The 15,957-nt window shown below is 34.7% G+C and overlaps 1 protein-coding gene across 1 annotated transcript; it reads right to left on the bottom strand.

Moving 5' to 3' along the window:
* Positions 1-38: 38 nt before the first annotated feature.
* LOC137630509 (uncharacterized) lies at positions 39-15,205 on the bottom strand. The gene is made up of 10 exons (XM_068362018.1): positions 15,073-15,205; positions 9,718-9,799; positions 8,521-8,693; positions 6,830-6,837; positions 5,962-6,115; positions 4,996-5,087; positions 3,208-3,349; positions 2,452-2,583; positions 1,904-2,076; positions 39-943 (listed from the first exon to the last, which is right to left on the bottom strand). The coding sequence occupies exons 2-10, from the start codon at positions 9,797-9,799 to the stop codon at positions 814-816; spliced, it is 1,086 nt and encodes a 361-aa protein (XP_068218119.1). The 5' UTR covers positions 15,073-15,205; the 3' UTR covers positions 39-813.
* Between the last annotated feature and the right edge of the window lie 752 nt (positions 15,206-15,957).

Genomic DNA, 15,957 nt, shown 5'->3' with positions numbered 1-15,957 from the left:
GTAATTAGTATGTCATTATCTAGGAGAGGAACACCATATTTAATCTTTCTTTTTTATTCACGTTGTACATAATTAGATACAGTTATTCTAAAATCGTCTTATTTTATAAACAGTTTTTGTTTTATTTTTAATTTCTTTTGTTAGTTACATAACAATTTTTTTATTCATATAAAATGATTTGTTCATATTTTTCCTGCCAACACTATTTTTTCGTTCTTTTCTTGCAAAGGTTAAGCATCTATTCCTAGTTTTATTTGCCTATGACAACATTTCAGTTTTTTTATGAAGGCTAACTTATTTCTATTTTTATATTTAATCAAGGATTTCTTTCAACTGTATCTATACATTATTGTCTTGTATTGTTTTATTAGCAATGTGCTCATATTATACTAGTATCAACACTCAAATTCCTTTCCATTGCCTATAGAGGATTTTGATTGATTGATTTTGAATTTTCTGCCATCTTATTGAGGAGAAACTTGTTTTTATTACTTGTACCAACACCTTTAGACAATATCATTGTCCCTTGAAAAAAAAAAAAAAAAAAAAAAAAAAACATTTACTACAAATTTGTAAATAAAAATGGATTAAGGTATGTCTTTATATAGATTTCGCATGGTCGTATAAAACGTAGAGTAAGTGTATTATGGATGATTTTTTAATAAAATTTCTAAATCACATTACCGAATGATTCATGTTTTAATTCTCAATCGTGTTTGTAAGTAAAAAAAAAATGCGCCTAAACGTATCAAAGATGTAATTAATGATACTTTATAAGCGCAATTAGTAATATTTTCAGATTTATTTTTTTCTTTAGAAATCCCCATAAAAGGATTTCTCATTTGGGTCCTTGGGAATTTCCCCCCGGAGCTGCTTAATTACCTTCCAGTACTTGGCCGGATCTTCGTCCTCCCAGTGTTTCTTTGCGATCTTCTTGAAGAACCTGCAGAGTGGATCCGGAATTATTATTATAATTTTTATTATAGTTGTTTTTTGTATCATTATTATTATATATATATATATATATATACACTGTATATATATATGTATATATATGTATATATATACACTGTGTGTGTATATATATATATATATATATATATATTTATATATAAACCACAGTGGCATTTAATACCGAATTCTATCTTGGAAATATATACCCACTCGAATTCATTTATAATAATAGTTTCTGGCTAGGTAGAGATTCGAACTCGTGCCTATTCAGCCGAAACCATGCCTGCGAGGACTCTACCAACTGAGCTATCAAGAAAGATTAGCTGGGGTTCGAATCTCTGCCCAGCCAGAAGCTATTACCATAAAAGAATTCCAGTGAATATATATTCTCAAGATAGAATTCGGTAGTAAATGCCATTGTGGTTGATTATTATTATTATTATTATTATTATTATTATTATTATTATTATTATTATTATTATTGTTATTATTATTATTTCTTCCTAAGCTACAACCCTAGTTTGAAAAGCAAGATGCTATAAGCCCAAGGGCTCCAACAGGGTAAATAGGCCAGTGAGGAAAGGAAACAAGGAAAAATAAAATTTTAAGAAGAGTAACATTAAAATAAATATTTCCTATATAAACTTCAAAAGCTTTAACAAAACAAGAGGAAGAGAAACAAGACAGAACAGTGTGCCCTAGTATACCCTCAAGCAAAGAACTCTAACCCAAGACAGTGGAAGACCATGGTACAGGGGCTATTACATTGATTGGAATCATGTGTTGGTGATATCTATATATATATATATATATATATGTATATATATATATATAATATATATGTGTGTGTGTGTGTAGAGCCAGCCACTTGCTCCTTATTATATAATGGAGATACCCATACTAATACAGGAATTGCAACTTTACATTGTTATATCATCAATTGACTTACTTTTCTTTAACTTCTTCGATCAATCTGAGCTCGAGTTCCGTCGGTGCAGACGTCACAGTATCGAGGTTCTTCAGGAAGATGTCACAAGTGTTCGCCCCCATCAGGTGTGATGCGATGCCCTTGGTCGCAATAGAGTGGCGGACAGCTATCCTGGCGAGGTCAACGCCTTGGCTCTGAAAAAGGAATTTAGACAAATAGAATTCCTTTGAATTTTGACAGTTAGAACTCCTTGAGTTTTGATATGATTTTAAATGTTTTGATTGTTAGAATTCCATTAGTTCTAACTATTAGAATTCTAATACTTACGGATGGTAGTATTTCATGAATTTTTACTTAAAATTACTTGAATTTTAGTATCCCGAATTCTGAGTCTTTATAATTAAAATTCCATTATTTAGAGAAAGGGCAGGATATTGCATGCAAGAATAATGAGAACATAAAAAGGGTAAAAAAAGGATTATCTAATTTTCGTTGTCTAGGTATACGAGTATTTATGCTTCATTGCCATTTTGCTTTTCCACATAATACAATAACTTTTTATGAAATACCTTGCAATGTTCGAAGGCTTTTTTCGAAGCGTCTTTTAGCTCCTGTGAGGCTGGGTGCCAGGATCTGCCGCCCTGGGCAGTCAGCATTCCCATGGCTACTGCGCATGCGTTGATGACCCCTATTCCTTTGCCCTGGTGCGAGTGAAAGAGGTTAATACTGTCATTATTATTATCATTATTACTTGCTAAGCTACAACCCTAGTTGGAAAAGCAAGATGCTATAAGCCCAAGGGCTCCAACAGGGAAAATAGCTCAGTGAGGAATGGAAATAAGGAAATATACTACAAAAGAAGTTTAAGCTGATGCGAGTGAAGGAGGTTAATACTATCTTTATTATTATCATTATTACTTGCTAAGCTACAACCCTAGTTGGAAAATTAGGGTTCTATAAGCCCAAAGAGCTCTAACAGGGAAAATAGCTCAGTGAGGAAAAGAAATAAGGAAATATACTACAAGAGAAATTTAAGAATAATAAAAACATCAAATTAAATCTTTCACACACAAACTATAAAAACTTCAAAATCAGAATGCTAAGCTACAAGCCTAGTTGGAAAAGCAGGATGCTATAAGCCCAAGGGCTCCAACAGGGAAAATAGCTCAGTGAGGAATGGAAATAAGGAAATATACTTTAAGAGAAGTTTAAGAATAGTAAAAATATTCAAAATAAGTCTTTCACATATAAACTATAAAAACTTCAAAATTACAAGAGGAAGAGAAATAGGATAGAATAGTGGAAATGAAGACGAAGAAACTAACCTGCAGGAAAGGAAGGTACTCCTCAATGGTGTCATCGAAGAGGGTATTTCGACAGTAGGAGAGAATCATGTCAATCTTGACTGATGATTTCTCAATGACTTCCTTCAGGACGTACAAGGGGTATCCTGTGATCCCAATGTACCTGTTTCAGATTTTTAAGAGATTAGAACTGTGCGGTGTACTTCTAAGTTACTATTATTTTGGGGGTTGTGACTTAGCATTAGTTTTTTTGGGGGAATGGGACTTATCATTATTTTTTGGGATGGGACTTATCACTAATTTGGGGGGATGTGACTTACCATTATTTTGGGGGGATGGGACTTATCACTATTTTGGGGGGATGGGACTCACCATTATTTTGGGGGGATGGGACTTACCATTATTTTGGGGGGATGGGACTTACCATTATTTTTTAGGATGGGACTTATCACTATTTTGGGGGGATGGGACTCACCATTATTTTGGGGGGATGGGACTTACCATTATTTTGGGGGGATTGGACTTACCATTATTTTGGGGGGATGGGACTTACCATTATTTTTTAGGATGGGACTTACCATTATTTTGGGGGGATGGGACTTATCACTATTTTTGGGGGATGGAACTTACCATTATTTTGGGGGATGGGACTTATCACTATTTTGGGGGGATGGGACTTACCATTATTTTGGGGAATGGGACTTAACATTATTTTTTTTTGGGGGGGGATGGGACTTACCATTATTTTGGGGGATGGGACTTAACATTATTTTGGGGGGATGGGACTAAACACGTTTTTTTGGGGGGATGGGACTAAACACGTTTTTGGGGGTGTGACTTACCATTACTTTTTGGGGGATGGGACTTACCATTATTTAGGGGAATGGGACTTACCATTGAGGATTGGGACTTACCATATTTTTTTGGGGTGGATGGGACTTACCATTATCATATGGGTGAATGGAACTTACCATTAATTTGAGGGATGGGACTTGCCATTATTTTTGGGGGCATGGGACTTAACATTCTTTCGGGGGATGGGACTTATCATTATTTTTGGGTGGATGGGACTTACCATTATTTTCAGGGATGGGACTTGCCATTATTTTGTTTTTGAGGGATGGACCTTGACATTAATTAGGGGGATGGGACTTAACATTTTTTTGGAGGGATAGGACTTAACATTATTTTGGGGGATGGGAGTTACCATTATCTTTTTGTGGATGGGATTTACCATTATTTTGAGGGATGGGACTCCCCATTATTTTGGGGGGAGATGAGACTTAACATTATTTTGGGGGATGGGACTTATTATTTTTTTGGGGTGGATGGGACTTACCATTACCTTTGGGGAGATGAGATTTAATATTATATCGGTGGATGAGACTTAACCATTATTCTTGGGGCGATGGAACTTACCATTATTTTTTTGGGGGGATGGGACTTATTTTTGGGGGAAATGGGACTTATCATTATTTTGTGAGTGTGACTTAAAATGATTTTTTGGGGGTGGAACTTAATATTATTTTGGGGGGAAATGGGACTTACCATTATTTTGGGAGTGTGACTTGAGATTATTTTTTTGGGGGGGGGCCTTGACATTATTTTTGGGGTAGAACTTAACATTATTTTTTGGGGTAGGATTTAACATTATTTGCAAAATTCAAACGAATTATGAACCCCTAAAGGCAACATACAACAATGATAAGAAAACCAAGTCACATAACGAAGTTTTCCGACTTACGAAGATATTAAGTCCCACCTAATTACAAATAACATAGACACGTACCTTTCAGCCAAGTCACTAACCTTGCCTTTCCTTGTTTAACAATCTTTGCCAGCGTTGGTAAGGTTTCATTAACGATGATGTCCGTGTTCTCGGCGAATTCCAGGTCATGAACCTGCCAATAGATGGTGTTGGTGCGTCAACACGAAGTTAATCAATATTTCATGCTTATGGAGTCCTTGATTATGTGTTACATTATTAGGGCGAGGAGTTACTGTCTCGAATGCGGGCTTGAGGGAATATTTATTTCAGGTGGGTGCTAAAAATAGCATAGTTTATGATTTCATTTATGGAAATTGAAACTAGACTCTTTCTTAATATAGCGGGTTTCCATTTTTTTTTATGTAAATATATTTATAGAATACTGACAAGGCAATGAAGCAGAGTTATTATATTCCATGTAGGTAAAGGCTGAAATTATCTGATGTTTTTAGCCGTTGGCATACTAATTAGACTGATTATTATTATTATTAGTATTGTTATTACTAGGTAAGCTACAACCCTTGTTGGTTTAGCAAGATGCTGTAAGCCCATGGGTTCCAACAGGGAAAAATAGCCCAGGGAGGAAAGGAAATAAGGAAATAAATAAACGAAATAAGAAGTAATTAACAATTAAAATGAAATATTTTGAAAGCATTAACAACATTAAAAAAGACATTTCTTATATAAATTATAAAAGGGCTTATGTCAGTTTGTTCAACAAAAACATTTGCTGCAAGTTTAAACTTTTGAAGCAATACTGATCCAACTACCCGATTAGGAAGATCATTCCACAACTTAGTCACAGCTGAAATAAAACTTCTAGAGTACTGTGCAGTATTGACACTCATGATGGAGGAGGGGTGACATTTAGAATCAACAGCATAGTTTAAATTTAAAACAGATTAATTAAAAGTCAAATTAACAGAAAGCTATTCTAGGACGTGAAATTTACCAAGGTTTTATATTTTGATTTGAAATCTTTTCTGTGTATTTTGATTTCGACTAACCTGAATGACGTCGACGTAATCCAAACCGAGGAGCTTCAGACTCGTGTCGACGCTCTCCTCAGTCTTTTTGGCCGAGAAGTCGAACATCTTGAGCGGGTCTTGTTCGTACCGACCGACCTTCGTGCCTATGTAGTAGGCCTGGCGAGGTACCCCCCTTCAGCGCCTGGTTTATTGAAGAGCATTGGTCAGTGGTCGAGTAAAGGTACAGTTGGTTTCATTAATTCCGATACATTTCACTAGGAGTTGAGGAGACGTCTGACATCTTGTACAGTTGGCTTCATTAATTCCGGTACACTGACGTCTCCTTTAATTCCCGTGAAATATACCGGATTTATGAAGGCAACTGTACATGGTAGCAAGTAACGCTGTGTTTAGTAAAAGTGAAGATGTTGGCAACGCTGCCGATAAAACATGGTTGTTGTGGGCTGATTGGTAACGTCTCCGTCTGGCGTTTGCCTGACTGAGGGTCGAGTCCCGCTCAGACTCGTTAGTGCCATTAGTGTCTGCAACCATACCATACTTGTGAGCTAAGTTTGGGGGGTTTGGGAGAGCCTATAGGTCTATCTGCTAAGTTATCAGCAGCCACTGCCTGGCCCTCCCTGGTCTTAGCCTGGGTGGAGAGGAGGCTTGGGCGCTGATCATATATGGTCAGTCTCTAAGGCATTGTCCTGATTGCTAGGGCAATGTCACTGTCCCTTGCCTCTGCCATTCATGAGCGACCTTTAAACCTTTAAACCTACACTCGTAAACACGTGATCAAACGCATTTAGAATAATATTGCAATGTGGAGTTAAGCAAATATCAATGTTTATCTCTGAGGCACATCGTAGAATTAATGAGAAAATGCTTTTGATAACGTATTTACAACTTCAGCGACTTTGTTTCACAGATTGCGTTGCCAACAGTTTCTCTTTCGTGTGTATGTATGTATGCGTGTGTTATGTACATAAACATTATAGTTTGTTAATGTTAGTGCCCCATAGTACGATAATTTTTTTTTTCTTTTTTTTTGCCAAAAGAAATTTGTGACGGTAAACATGACACTGTATAACTGTCAGAAGTCTCCTTAGGATAATGTGAGTGCACCGGAATTAATAAAGCCAACTGTACCAAATAACAGATGGAGTCAAATGTATTAAAATGAATAAATGAATAGAATATATAGTAAATATAGAAGATAAAAAGTAAATGGAGATAGAGATATGTGTTAGACAGAAATTTAAATCCTATCCATAAAACCTACGTTTCTTGAAAATTTAAAAATCTTAAACAGAGAAATTATCAGAGTCCGATAAAACTTCAAGTAACACCTTGTTGATGGTTGGGAAGCAATTTTTTTTTTTTTTTCATTATTGATTAGTATTTCTGATGACAAAACCTTTCCGACAGGAATGAGTGGAATTCATATTGTATGAGAGAGAGAGAGAGAGAGAGAGAGAGAGAGAGAGAGAGAAATTAAACTAAATTCTTTTTAAATGAGGAGCCTTTGCACTGACTCACAGGGGTGCCCTTTTAGCTCGGAATATTTTCCTAGTTGGTGATTGGTTAGAATGAATTTATCCAACCAATCAGTTAGTAGGAAACTTTTCCGAGTTAAAAGGACAGCCTAATGCAAAGGCGCCTCATTAAAGAAAAAAATGAGTATAGAGAACAGTTTTTTTTACTAATGTAAGATAACTGGCTGATGGAAATAGAGTCAATCAATATCTTTCAGAACATAAAGAAACAGATCTACATTTACAAAGAAAGAGAAAGAGAATTAATGATATTCAAATCATCGTTTCGTAAGCTGCTGTTTATAGAAGCTAACTGATGGGAATTGTGAGTCACAGATAAGCAGAAAACCGACCGAGAAAGACTTGTTGCCACGGAGAGATAGACTAAGGACAAACTGCTCTTATTTTTAGTTTGCTTGCGACCTTCAGTTAATCAAATGAGAAAAATGCTCTCTCTCTCTCTCTCTCTCTCTCTCTCTCTCTCTCTCTCTCTGGGATCGTGGCATTGTCACATTATCTACAGCGGGCAATTTACGAGGCCTGCGTCCGACTGCAGTTGCTAATCGACCATTGTAGGTCGCAGCTTGTGTGTGTAGAGAGAGAGAGAGAGAGAGAGAGAGAGAGAGAGAGAGAGAGATAGTGTGTGGCCCCGTCCAAAAATTGTTTGGTATCAAAACGTAATCCTCTTGTAATGTGATGATATTATTTGTTAGAAATTCTTTACAAAACTGAAAGCATTCTTACGCAAAATGCTTCACCCTACTCTCTCTCTCTCTCTCTCTCTCTCTCTCTCTCTCTCTCTGTATATATATATATATATATATATGTATATGTATATACACACTATATATGTATATACATATATATATACACACACACACACATATATATATATATATATATATACACGTATATATACAGTATACATATATATGTGTATATATATATATATATATATATATATATATATATATATGTATATATATATATATATATATAACAATCTCTCTCTCTCTCTCTCTCTCTCTCTCTCTCTCTCTCTTTATTTATTTCATCTACTTACTTTACCCAGCACCTCCTCGCTCTTTCCGTTTCCATACCACGGGGAAGTGTCAATGTAATTGACTCCTGACTTCAAAGCCGTATGGACTGTCTTGATACATTCGTCTAAGGCCGCTTCGCCGTATACCCCTCCAAGGGGACCACCCCCAAGGGCCAGTTTTGAGAGGAACAGTTCTGAAACGGACGATGAATTCTATGAGACTTAGGTAAATGTTTTTTCTGGAAGAAGATCATTTGGTTAGTTTATAAGAATGTACAGATATGTCAACGTGCCTCTCTCTTTCAGATTATAGACCGGCGGACATGCAGATATATATATATATATATATATGTATGTATGTATGTATATACATATATATATATATGTATATATATATATATATATAAATATATATATATATATATATATATATGCAAAGATCAAAGCCATCCCTTTCCACTAAACTACTTCTCTCCGTATCATCCTTCAACTTATCTCGTCATATAATTCCCTGCCTCCCTCATGATCTTTGCATATATATATATATATATATATATAAATGCAGAAATCAAGAGGGAGGCAGGGAGTTAGATGGCGAGATGAGTTGAAGGATGATATGGAGAGAATAGGTTTAATGGAAAGGGATGGCTTTGATCGATGCTATTGGAGAGGGCGCATCAGGCAACCGACCCCTTAATGTAGGGATAACGATGGGGAAGAAAAAATGAGGAGATATGTATGCAAAGAGAGAGATACATGGATATAACAGTTACTTCTTTCCAAATGAATGTTGATATGAGTGTATATTTATATATAGATATAAGTATATAAATATACCAAATAGGCTACTTGTGTATAATATATGTATATATACTGTATACACAAACACACACACACACACACACACACGCACGCACACACATATATACTGTGTGTATATATATATATATATATATATGTATATATATATATATATATATATAATAGCTTTATCTAGTTTTCAAGTTCGTCTCTATTACATCTTTATTATTTTGATATTTATATATGTATGTGTATCTACTTCACATTAAGAATGTATTGAATATATTGATCAATGCCTTCGTTGGTATTGGTGACTAAATTACATATTAAATGTGCATAAAATTAACACTAAAATATCATGTTCAATTAATCCATTTAATAACGAAATTTCTAAAAACGAATAAGTAAATTAATTACCTGTGTTTCCAAGTTGGTTGTAGGTCATCTTCTTGACCTGATTTGGGTCATGAAACCCTTCCACGTATGTTTTTTGGTCCATCTGGAAAATAAGTGACTTTAAGAAACATTTCATATACACATGCACGTGTGTATATATATATATATATATATATGGACATTATATATATGTATATATATATATATATATATGTGTGTGTGTGTGTACTGTGTATACATATATATACAGTATACTATATATATACTGTGTGTATATATGCATATATATATATATATATATATAAAATAAATTTTTTTAATATTATATTACCCCTTAATACTGTAATGCCCTACTATAGTTTGAAAAAACGATTTTTTTTTTTTTCAAGAAATTCAGTTTAACGAAAGTTGCTGCATACTGATTGACGTAAAGGTCTACCATTTTTATACTAATCGTGCACAAATTCTGTTTGAAAAGCATTTATTAGTTTCAAAACAGCTGTTATCCCCGGCTAATAATTGATTATTCAAGATATATGAAATGTACCCTGTTCATCTTCGTTGAGAATACCCAAACATTACGATACCATTGAAACTCAAGTTCGAAAATTCAAGGCAATAGAAAACACACAATACTTGAAAAAAAAAAACCGTTATTTTAATTGGAAATTCGCCGTAAGAATATACTGTTCTCAGCCGTCTTTCAGTAAAATACAGGCGATCGTAATTTTTACCCTACTTTGTTAATATCTTTACGGGTTACTGAACGTAATATTACTATTTTACGTCAATATATCCGTTTTTAAAACGACAAATGCCTGGCAACATTTATTCCAGGATTTTTATCGGTTTTTACGGCAAATTTTTAACAGCTACAGTAGAGGACTTGAATTGTAGTTCCAACGGGACTAGTTTTAAAGGTTTCAAGGTCACTCATGTATGGCAGAGGCAAGGGACAGTGATAATACCCTACAGAGAGTCAGGCAATAGCCGCTGATGATTCAGCAGGCAGGCCTATAGGCTCACCCAAACCCCCCATCCTTAGCTCGCAAGGATGGTGAGGTTGGAGATACTACAAGAAACTATCGAGCCTGAGAGGGACGCGAATCCCAGTACAGATGGTTAGGCAGGGATGTTTCCAATAGGCCAACATGGTATAATTACTGAACCAGTGAGAGGTTCTCATGCAGTATGTATACTTGTCCCCAAACACCCCATTTTTAGCTCCCAAGGATGGTGAGGTTGGAGATACTACAAGAAACTATCGAGCCTGAGAGAGGGACGCGAATCCCAGTCCAGGATATGGTTAGGCAGGAACGTTTCCAATACACCACCATGGTATAGTTACTGAACCAGTGAGTGATTCTTCTACAGTATGTATAGGGGTTGTTTACCAGTGTCTGCTGGTTGTTGTCCTTGCATTAGCAAATTTGTTGCAAGTTTTTTCTCCTTAGTGCCACATTCTGCATAGCATTGGATTATAGTATTTTGTATGTTCTTCATTTACATATCATTGAAAGACAAATTAAATTATTTCTTATTGATTTGCACACTGCTGAAAGGGATTTTTCTAAAATTTACACTGTATTGACCGACTTTTTTCTATTTTCCATTTGATCATCACTAAAATAGGCTGAGGCATTTTTCTTTTGAAAAATTTGCACAAAACTGATAAAATATCTTAAATTTTCACCTCATGGAAAGAAGGCGGTTTTCGTTTGTTGAAATATACATATCATTTAATGGTTCCTTGACGTTGTTTTTGTTATCATCGTGTCGATATAAATACTCCTCATTATGAAACACTACGTGACATTTGGTAGAAAATAGTAAGTTTATAAATATAGCAATATGTATTTTTATCGAAACTTTTCTATTATAATGCATGTTCATGTACTTTTGTATTATTACAATATATTCCATATGTTTCACATGATAAATATTACCTTTTTTTTTCATACGAATTGTATAGGAAATAAACAAATGCAAATTGCACAACAAACTCTCATGCACACTATGAGCTTATATCACTATTCAATATACACATATACACACGTGTACTTTTAAATAAATGCGTAAAGTTTTACCCTGGGAGAGATTTGGCACGTATGTTACTCCAACTCAGTCACCACACAAGAGAAGACGCAGATAACTAACTACATTACGGTCTGAAGACTGAAGACTACCAATCCCCAGCTGTGGTCAAGGTTAACGCTCTAAGGCAACTCGTCCGATATCTCTGAAATGTTTTCTCAAGGAAGTCGAGGTTTGATTGGCAATAACTGGTTATGTTATGTAATGTCAATAACGTTTTTTACAGCCCTGTTTGTTGTGATTGGGTCACACCCGACTTTCAGTTTAAAATGTTGATGTGAACGGAAAAAAATGGTATTTGTTTACAATTTTTTCTTCCTAGTCTTGGGATGATTTGATAGAGAACGGGCGTTATTTTCGTTGGTCTACGTCTGTGTGAGTTGGTCTCTGGTACAGAATATTCAGAGTTCTAAAAATTCTCTAGCTTGCGTCAAGAGTAACCTTTAGTTGGTGACTAGTCGCAGACCTTGCTTGGATTATCGGTGACTGGTTGCAGATCTTAATTGAATTATTAATGATTGTTTTCTGAACGTACTTTGATTGTTGGTGACTGGTTGCAGACCTTATTGAGTTGTTAGTGACTGGTTGCAGACCTTACTTGAATTATTGGTGACTGGTTGCAGACCTTACTTGAATTATTGGTGACTGGTTGCAGACCTTGCTAGAATTGTTGGTGACTGGTTGCAGACCTTACTTGAATTATTGGTGACTGGTTGCAGACCTTACTAGAATTGTTGGTGACTGGTTGCAGACCTTACTTGAATTATTGGTGACTGGTTGCAGACCTTACTTGAATTATTGGTGACTGGTTGCAGATCTTGTTTAAATTGTTGATGACTGGTTACAGACATTATTTAAATTGTTGATGACTGGTTGCAGACCTTACTTGAATTATTAGTGACTGGTTGCAGACCTTACTTGAATTGTTGGTGACTGGTTGCAGACCTTACTAGAATTGTTGGTGACTGGTTGCAGACCTTAATTGAATTATTGGTGACTGGTTGCAGACCTTACTAGAATTGTTGGTGACTGGTTGCAGACCTTACTAGAATTGTTGGTGACTGGTTGCAGACCTTACTAGAATTGTTGGTGACTGGTTGCAGACCTTACTTGAATTGTTGGTGACTGGTTGCAGACCTTACTTGAATTGTTGGTGACTGGTTGCAGACCTTACTTGAATTGTTGGTGACTGGTTGCAGACCTTACTAGAATTGTGGGTGACTGGTTGCAGACCTTACTTGAATTGTTGGTGACTGGTTGCAGACCTTACTAGAATTGTGGGTGACTGGTTGCAGACCTTACTTGAATTGTTGGTGACTGGTTGCAGACCTTACTTGAATTATTGGTGACTGGTTGCAGACCTTACTTGAATTTTTGGTGACTGGTTGCAGACCTTACTTGAATTGTTGGTGACTGGTTGCAGACCTTACTAGAATTGTTGGTGACTGGTTGCAGACCTTACTAGAATTGTTGGTGACTGGTTGCAGACCTTACTAGAATTGTGAGTGACTGGTTGCAGACCTTACTAGAATTGTTGGTGACTGGTTGCAAACCTTACTTGAATTATTGGTGACTGGTTGCAGACCTTACTAGAATTGTTGGTGACTGGTTCCAGACCTTACTTGAATTGTGAGTGACTGGTTGCAGACCTTACTAGAATTGTTGGTGACTGGTTGCAGACCTTACTTGAATTATTGGTGACTGGTTGCAGACCTTACTTGAATTGTTGGTGACTGGTTGCAGACCTTACTTGAATTATTGGTGACTGGTTGCAGACCTTACTTGAATTGTTGGTGACTGGTTGCAGACCTTACTAGAATTGTTGGTGACTGGTTGCAGACCTTACTTGAATTGTTGGTGACTGGTTGCAGACCTTACTAGAATTGTGGGTGACTGGTTGCAGACCTTACTAGAATTTTTGGTGACTGGTTGCAGATCTTAATTGAATTATTAATGATTGTTTGCAGAACGTACTTTGATTGTTGGTGACTGGTTGCAGACCTTACTTGAATTGTTAGTGACTGGTTGCAGACCTTACTAGAATTGTTGGTGACTGGTTGCAGATCTTAATTGAATTATTAATGATTGTTTGCAGAACGTACTTTGATTGTTGGTGACTGGTTGCAGACCTTATTGGATTGTTAGTGACTGGTTGCAGACCTTACTAGAATTGTTGGTGACTGGTTGCAGATCTTAATTGAATTATTAATGATTGTTTGCAGAACGTACTTTGATTGTTGGTGACTGGTTGCAGACCTTATTGAATTGTTAGTGACTGGTTGCAGACCTTACTTGAATTATTGGTGACTGGTTGCAGACCTTACTAGAATTGTTGGTGACTGGTTGCAGACCTTACTAGAATTGTTGGTGACTGGTTGCAGACCTTACTAGAATTGTTGGTGACTGGTTGCAGATCTTGTTTAAATTGTTGATGACTGGTTACAGACATTATTTAAATTGTTGATGACTGGTTGCAGATCTTGCTTGAATTGTTGGCGATTGGTGATAGATCGTATAAATTGAGGGTGACTAGTCGTAAACAGGCTGTGCCTTGGTTGCACGACTATAAAGCTCTCTTGATATACAATTAGTTACAGAATTTTTTTTGGCAACAACTCGTGACCAGGCGGCGTCAGTCTGTGATTGGTTTTTACTTGCTTGTTGACTACATAACTTATTAATTCTAGCTAATCGTAAGTCAATGATGGTCACTGACTTTGTTCTAGTCTTTAGATATATAATATATATATAATATATATATATATATATATATATATATATATATATATATATATATTTATATATATATAAATATGTATATATATATATATATATATATATATATATATATATATATATATATATAAAACATACACATTCATTAAACACTAAAGTACTTGTGGCATTAAATATTTTAAGGCATCTCTTCTCCATTTTCAGTATTTTTCGTGTCTGCAGGGAAAAAAATGTGAAGGAAAACACGGGAATTTTACTGTGTTGCACCATTATTTATATATGTATAAATATGTATGTGTGTATATATGTGTATATACTGTACAGTATATATACATATATATATATATATATATATATATATATATATATATATATATATATATATATATTATATATATATATATATATATATATATATATATATATATATATATATAGATTATAGATAAATAGATAGATATATAAATAAATGTATTTCTTTAGATAAATGGGTAAAATCAACTTATAGATAAATCACTGTACGAAACACGCATTTATAATACGTACTTTATGTGAGTGTAGTTGCTTCTGCTTCCTGGCTCAATAGACACCTGACAGAAAGGATGATTCTCACGAGATAAAGGGTATTGGGAGGGAGGAGTAACTCTTATCTCTTACATTTATCTCATACTGATAATTGTAACGCCAACATGTCTAGGGTACATGATTATCTTGAAAGTGAGGCTCTTAACTGTTTCTATCCTTAGATGCATTGATTTTTCAAGTACGAATGTGTTATTAGTATGTTCGTTATTTTGTTTAGTTATTTTCTGTATATTTATATTATTATTATTATTATTATTATTATTATTATTATTATTATTATTATTATTATTAAATTTGTTATCTAAGCTACAACCCTTGTTGAAAAAAAGGATGCCCTAAGCCCAATGGCTCCAATAGGGAAAAATAGAAGGATATTATTATTATTATTATTATTATTATTATTATTATTATTATTATTATTATGATTATTATTATTATTAAATTTATTATCTAAGCTACAACCCTTATTGAAAAAAAAAACAGGATGCTTGAACCCCAGGGGCTTCAATAGGGAAAAATAGAAGGATATTATTATTATTATTATTATTATTATTATTATTATTATTATTATTATTATTATTATTATTATTATTATTAAATTTGTTATCTAAGGTACAACCCTTGTTGAAAAATAACCCAGGATGCTTAAAGCCCAATGGCTCCAATAGGGAAAAATAGAAAGATATTATTATTATTATTATTATTATTATTATTATTATTATTATTATTATTATTATTATTATTATTATTATTATTATTATTCAAGCAACAACCCTTGTTGAAAAAAAATCCCCAGGATGCTTAAAGCCCAATGGCTCCAATAGGGAAAAATGGAAAGATATTATT

The sequence above is a fragment of the Palaemon carinicauda genome, chromosome 38 (genome assembly GCF_036898095.1).
Source record: "Palaemon carinicauda isolate YSFRI2023 chromosome 38, ASM3689809v2, whole genome shotgun sequence".
NCBI lineage: Eukaryota > Metazoa > Arthropoda > Malacostraca > Decapoda > Palaemonidae > Palaemon > Palaemon carinicauda.
This window is presented reverse-complemented; position numbering and strand designations above follow the sequence as displayed.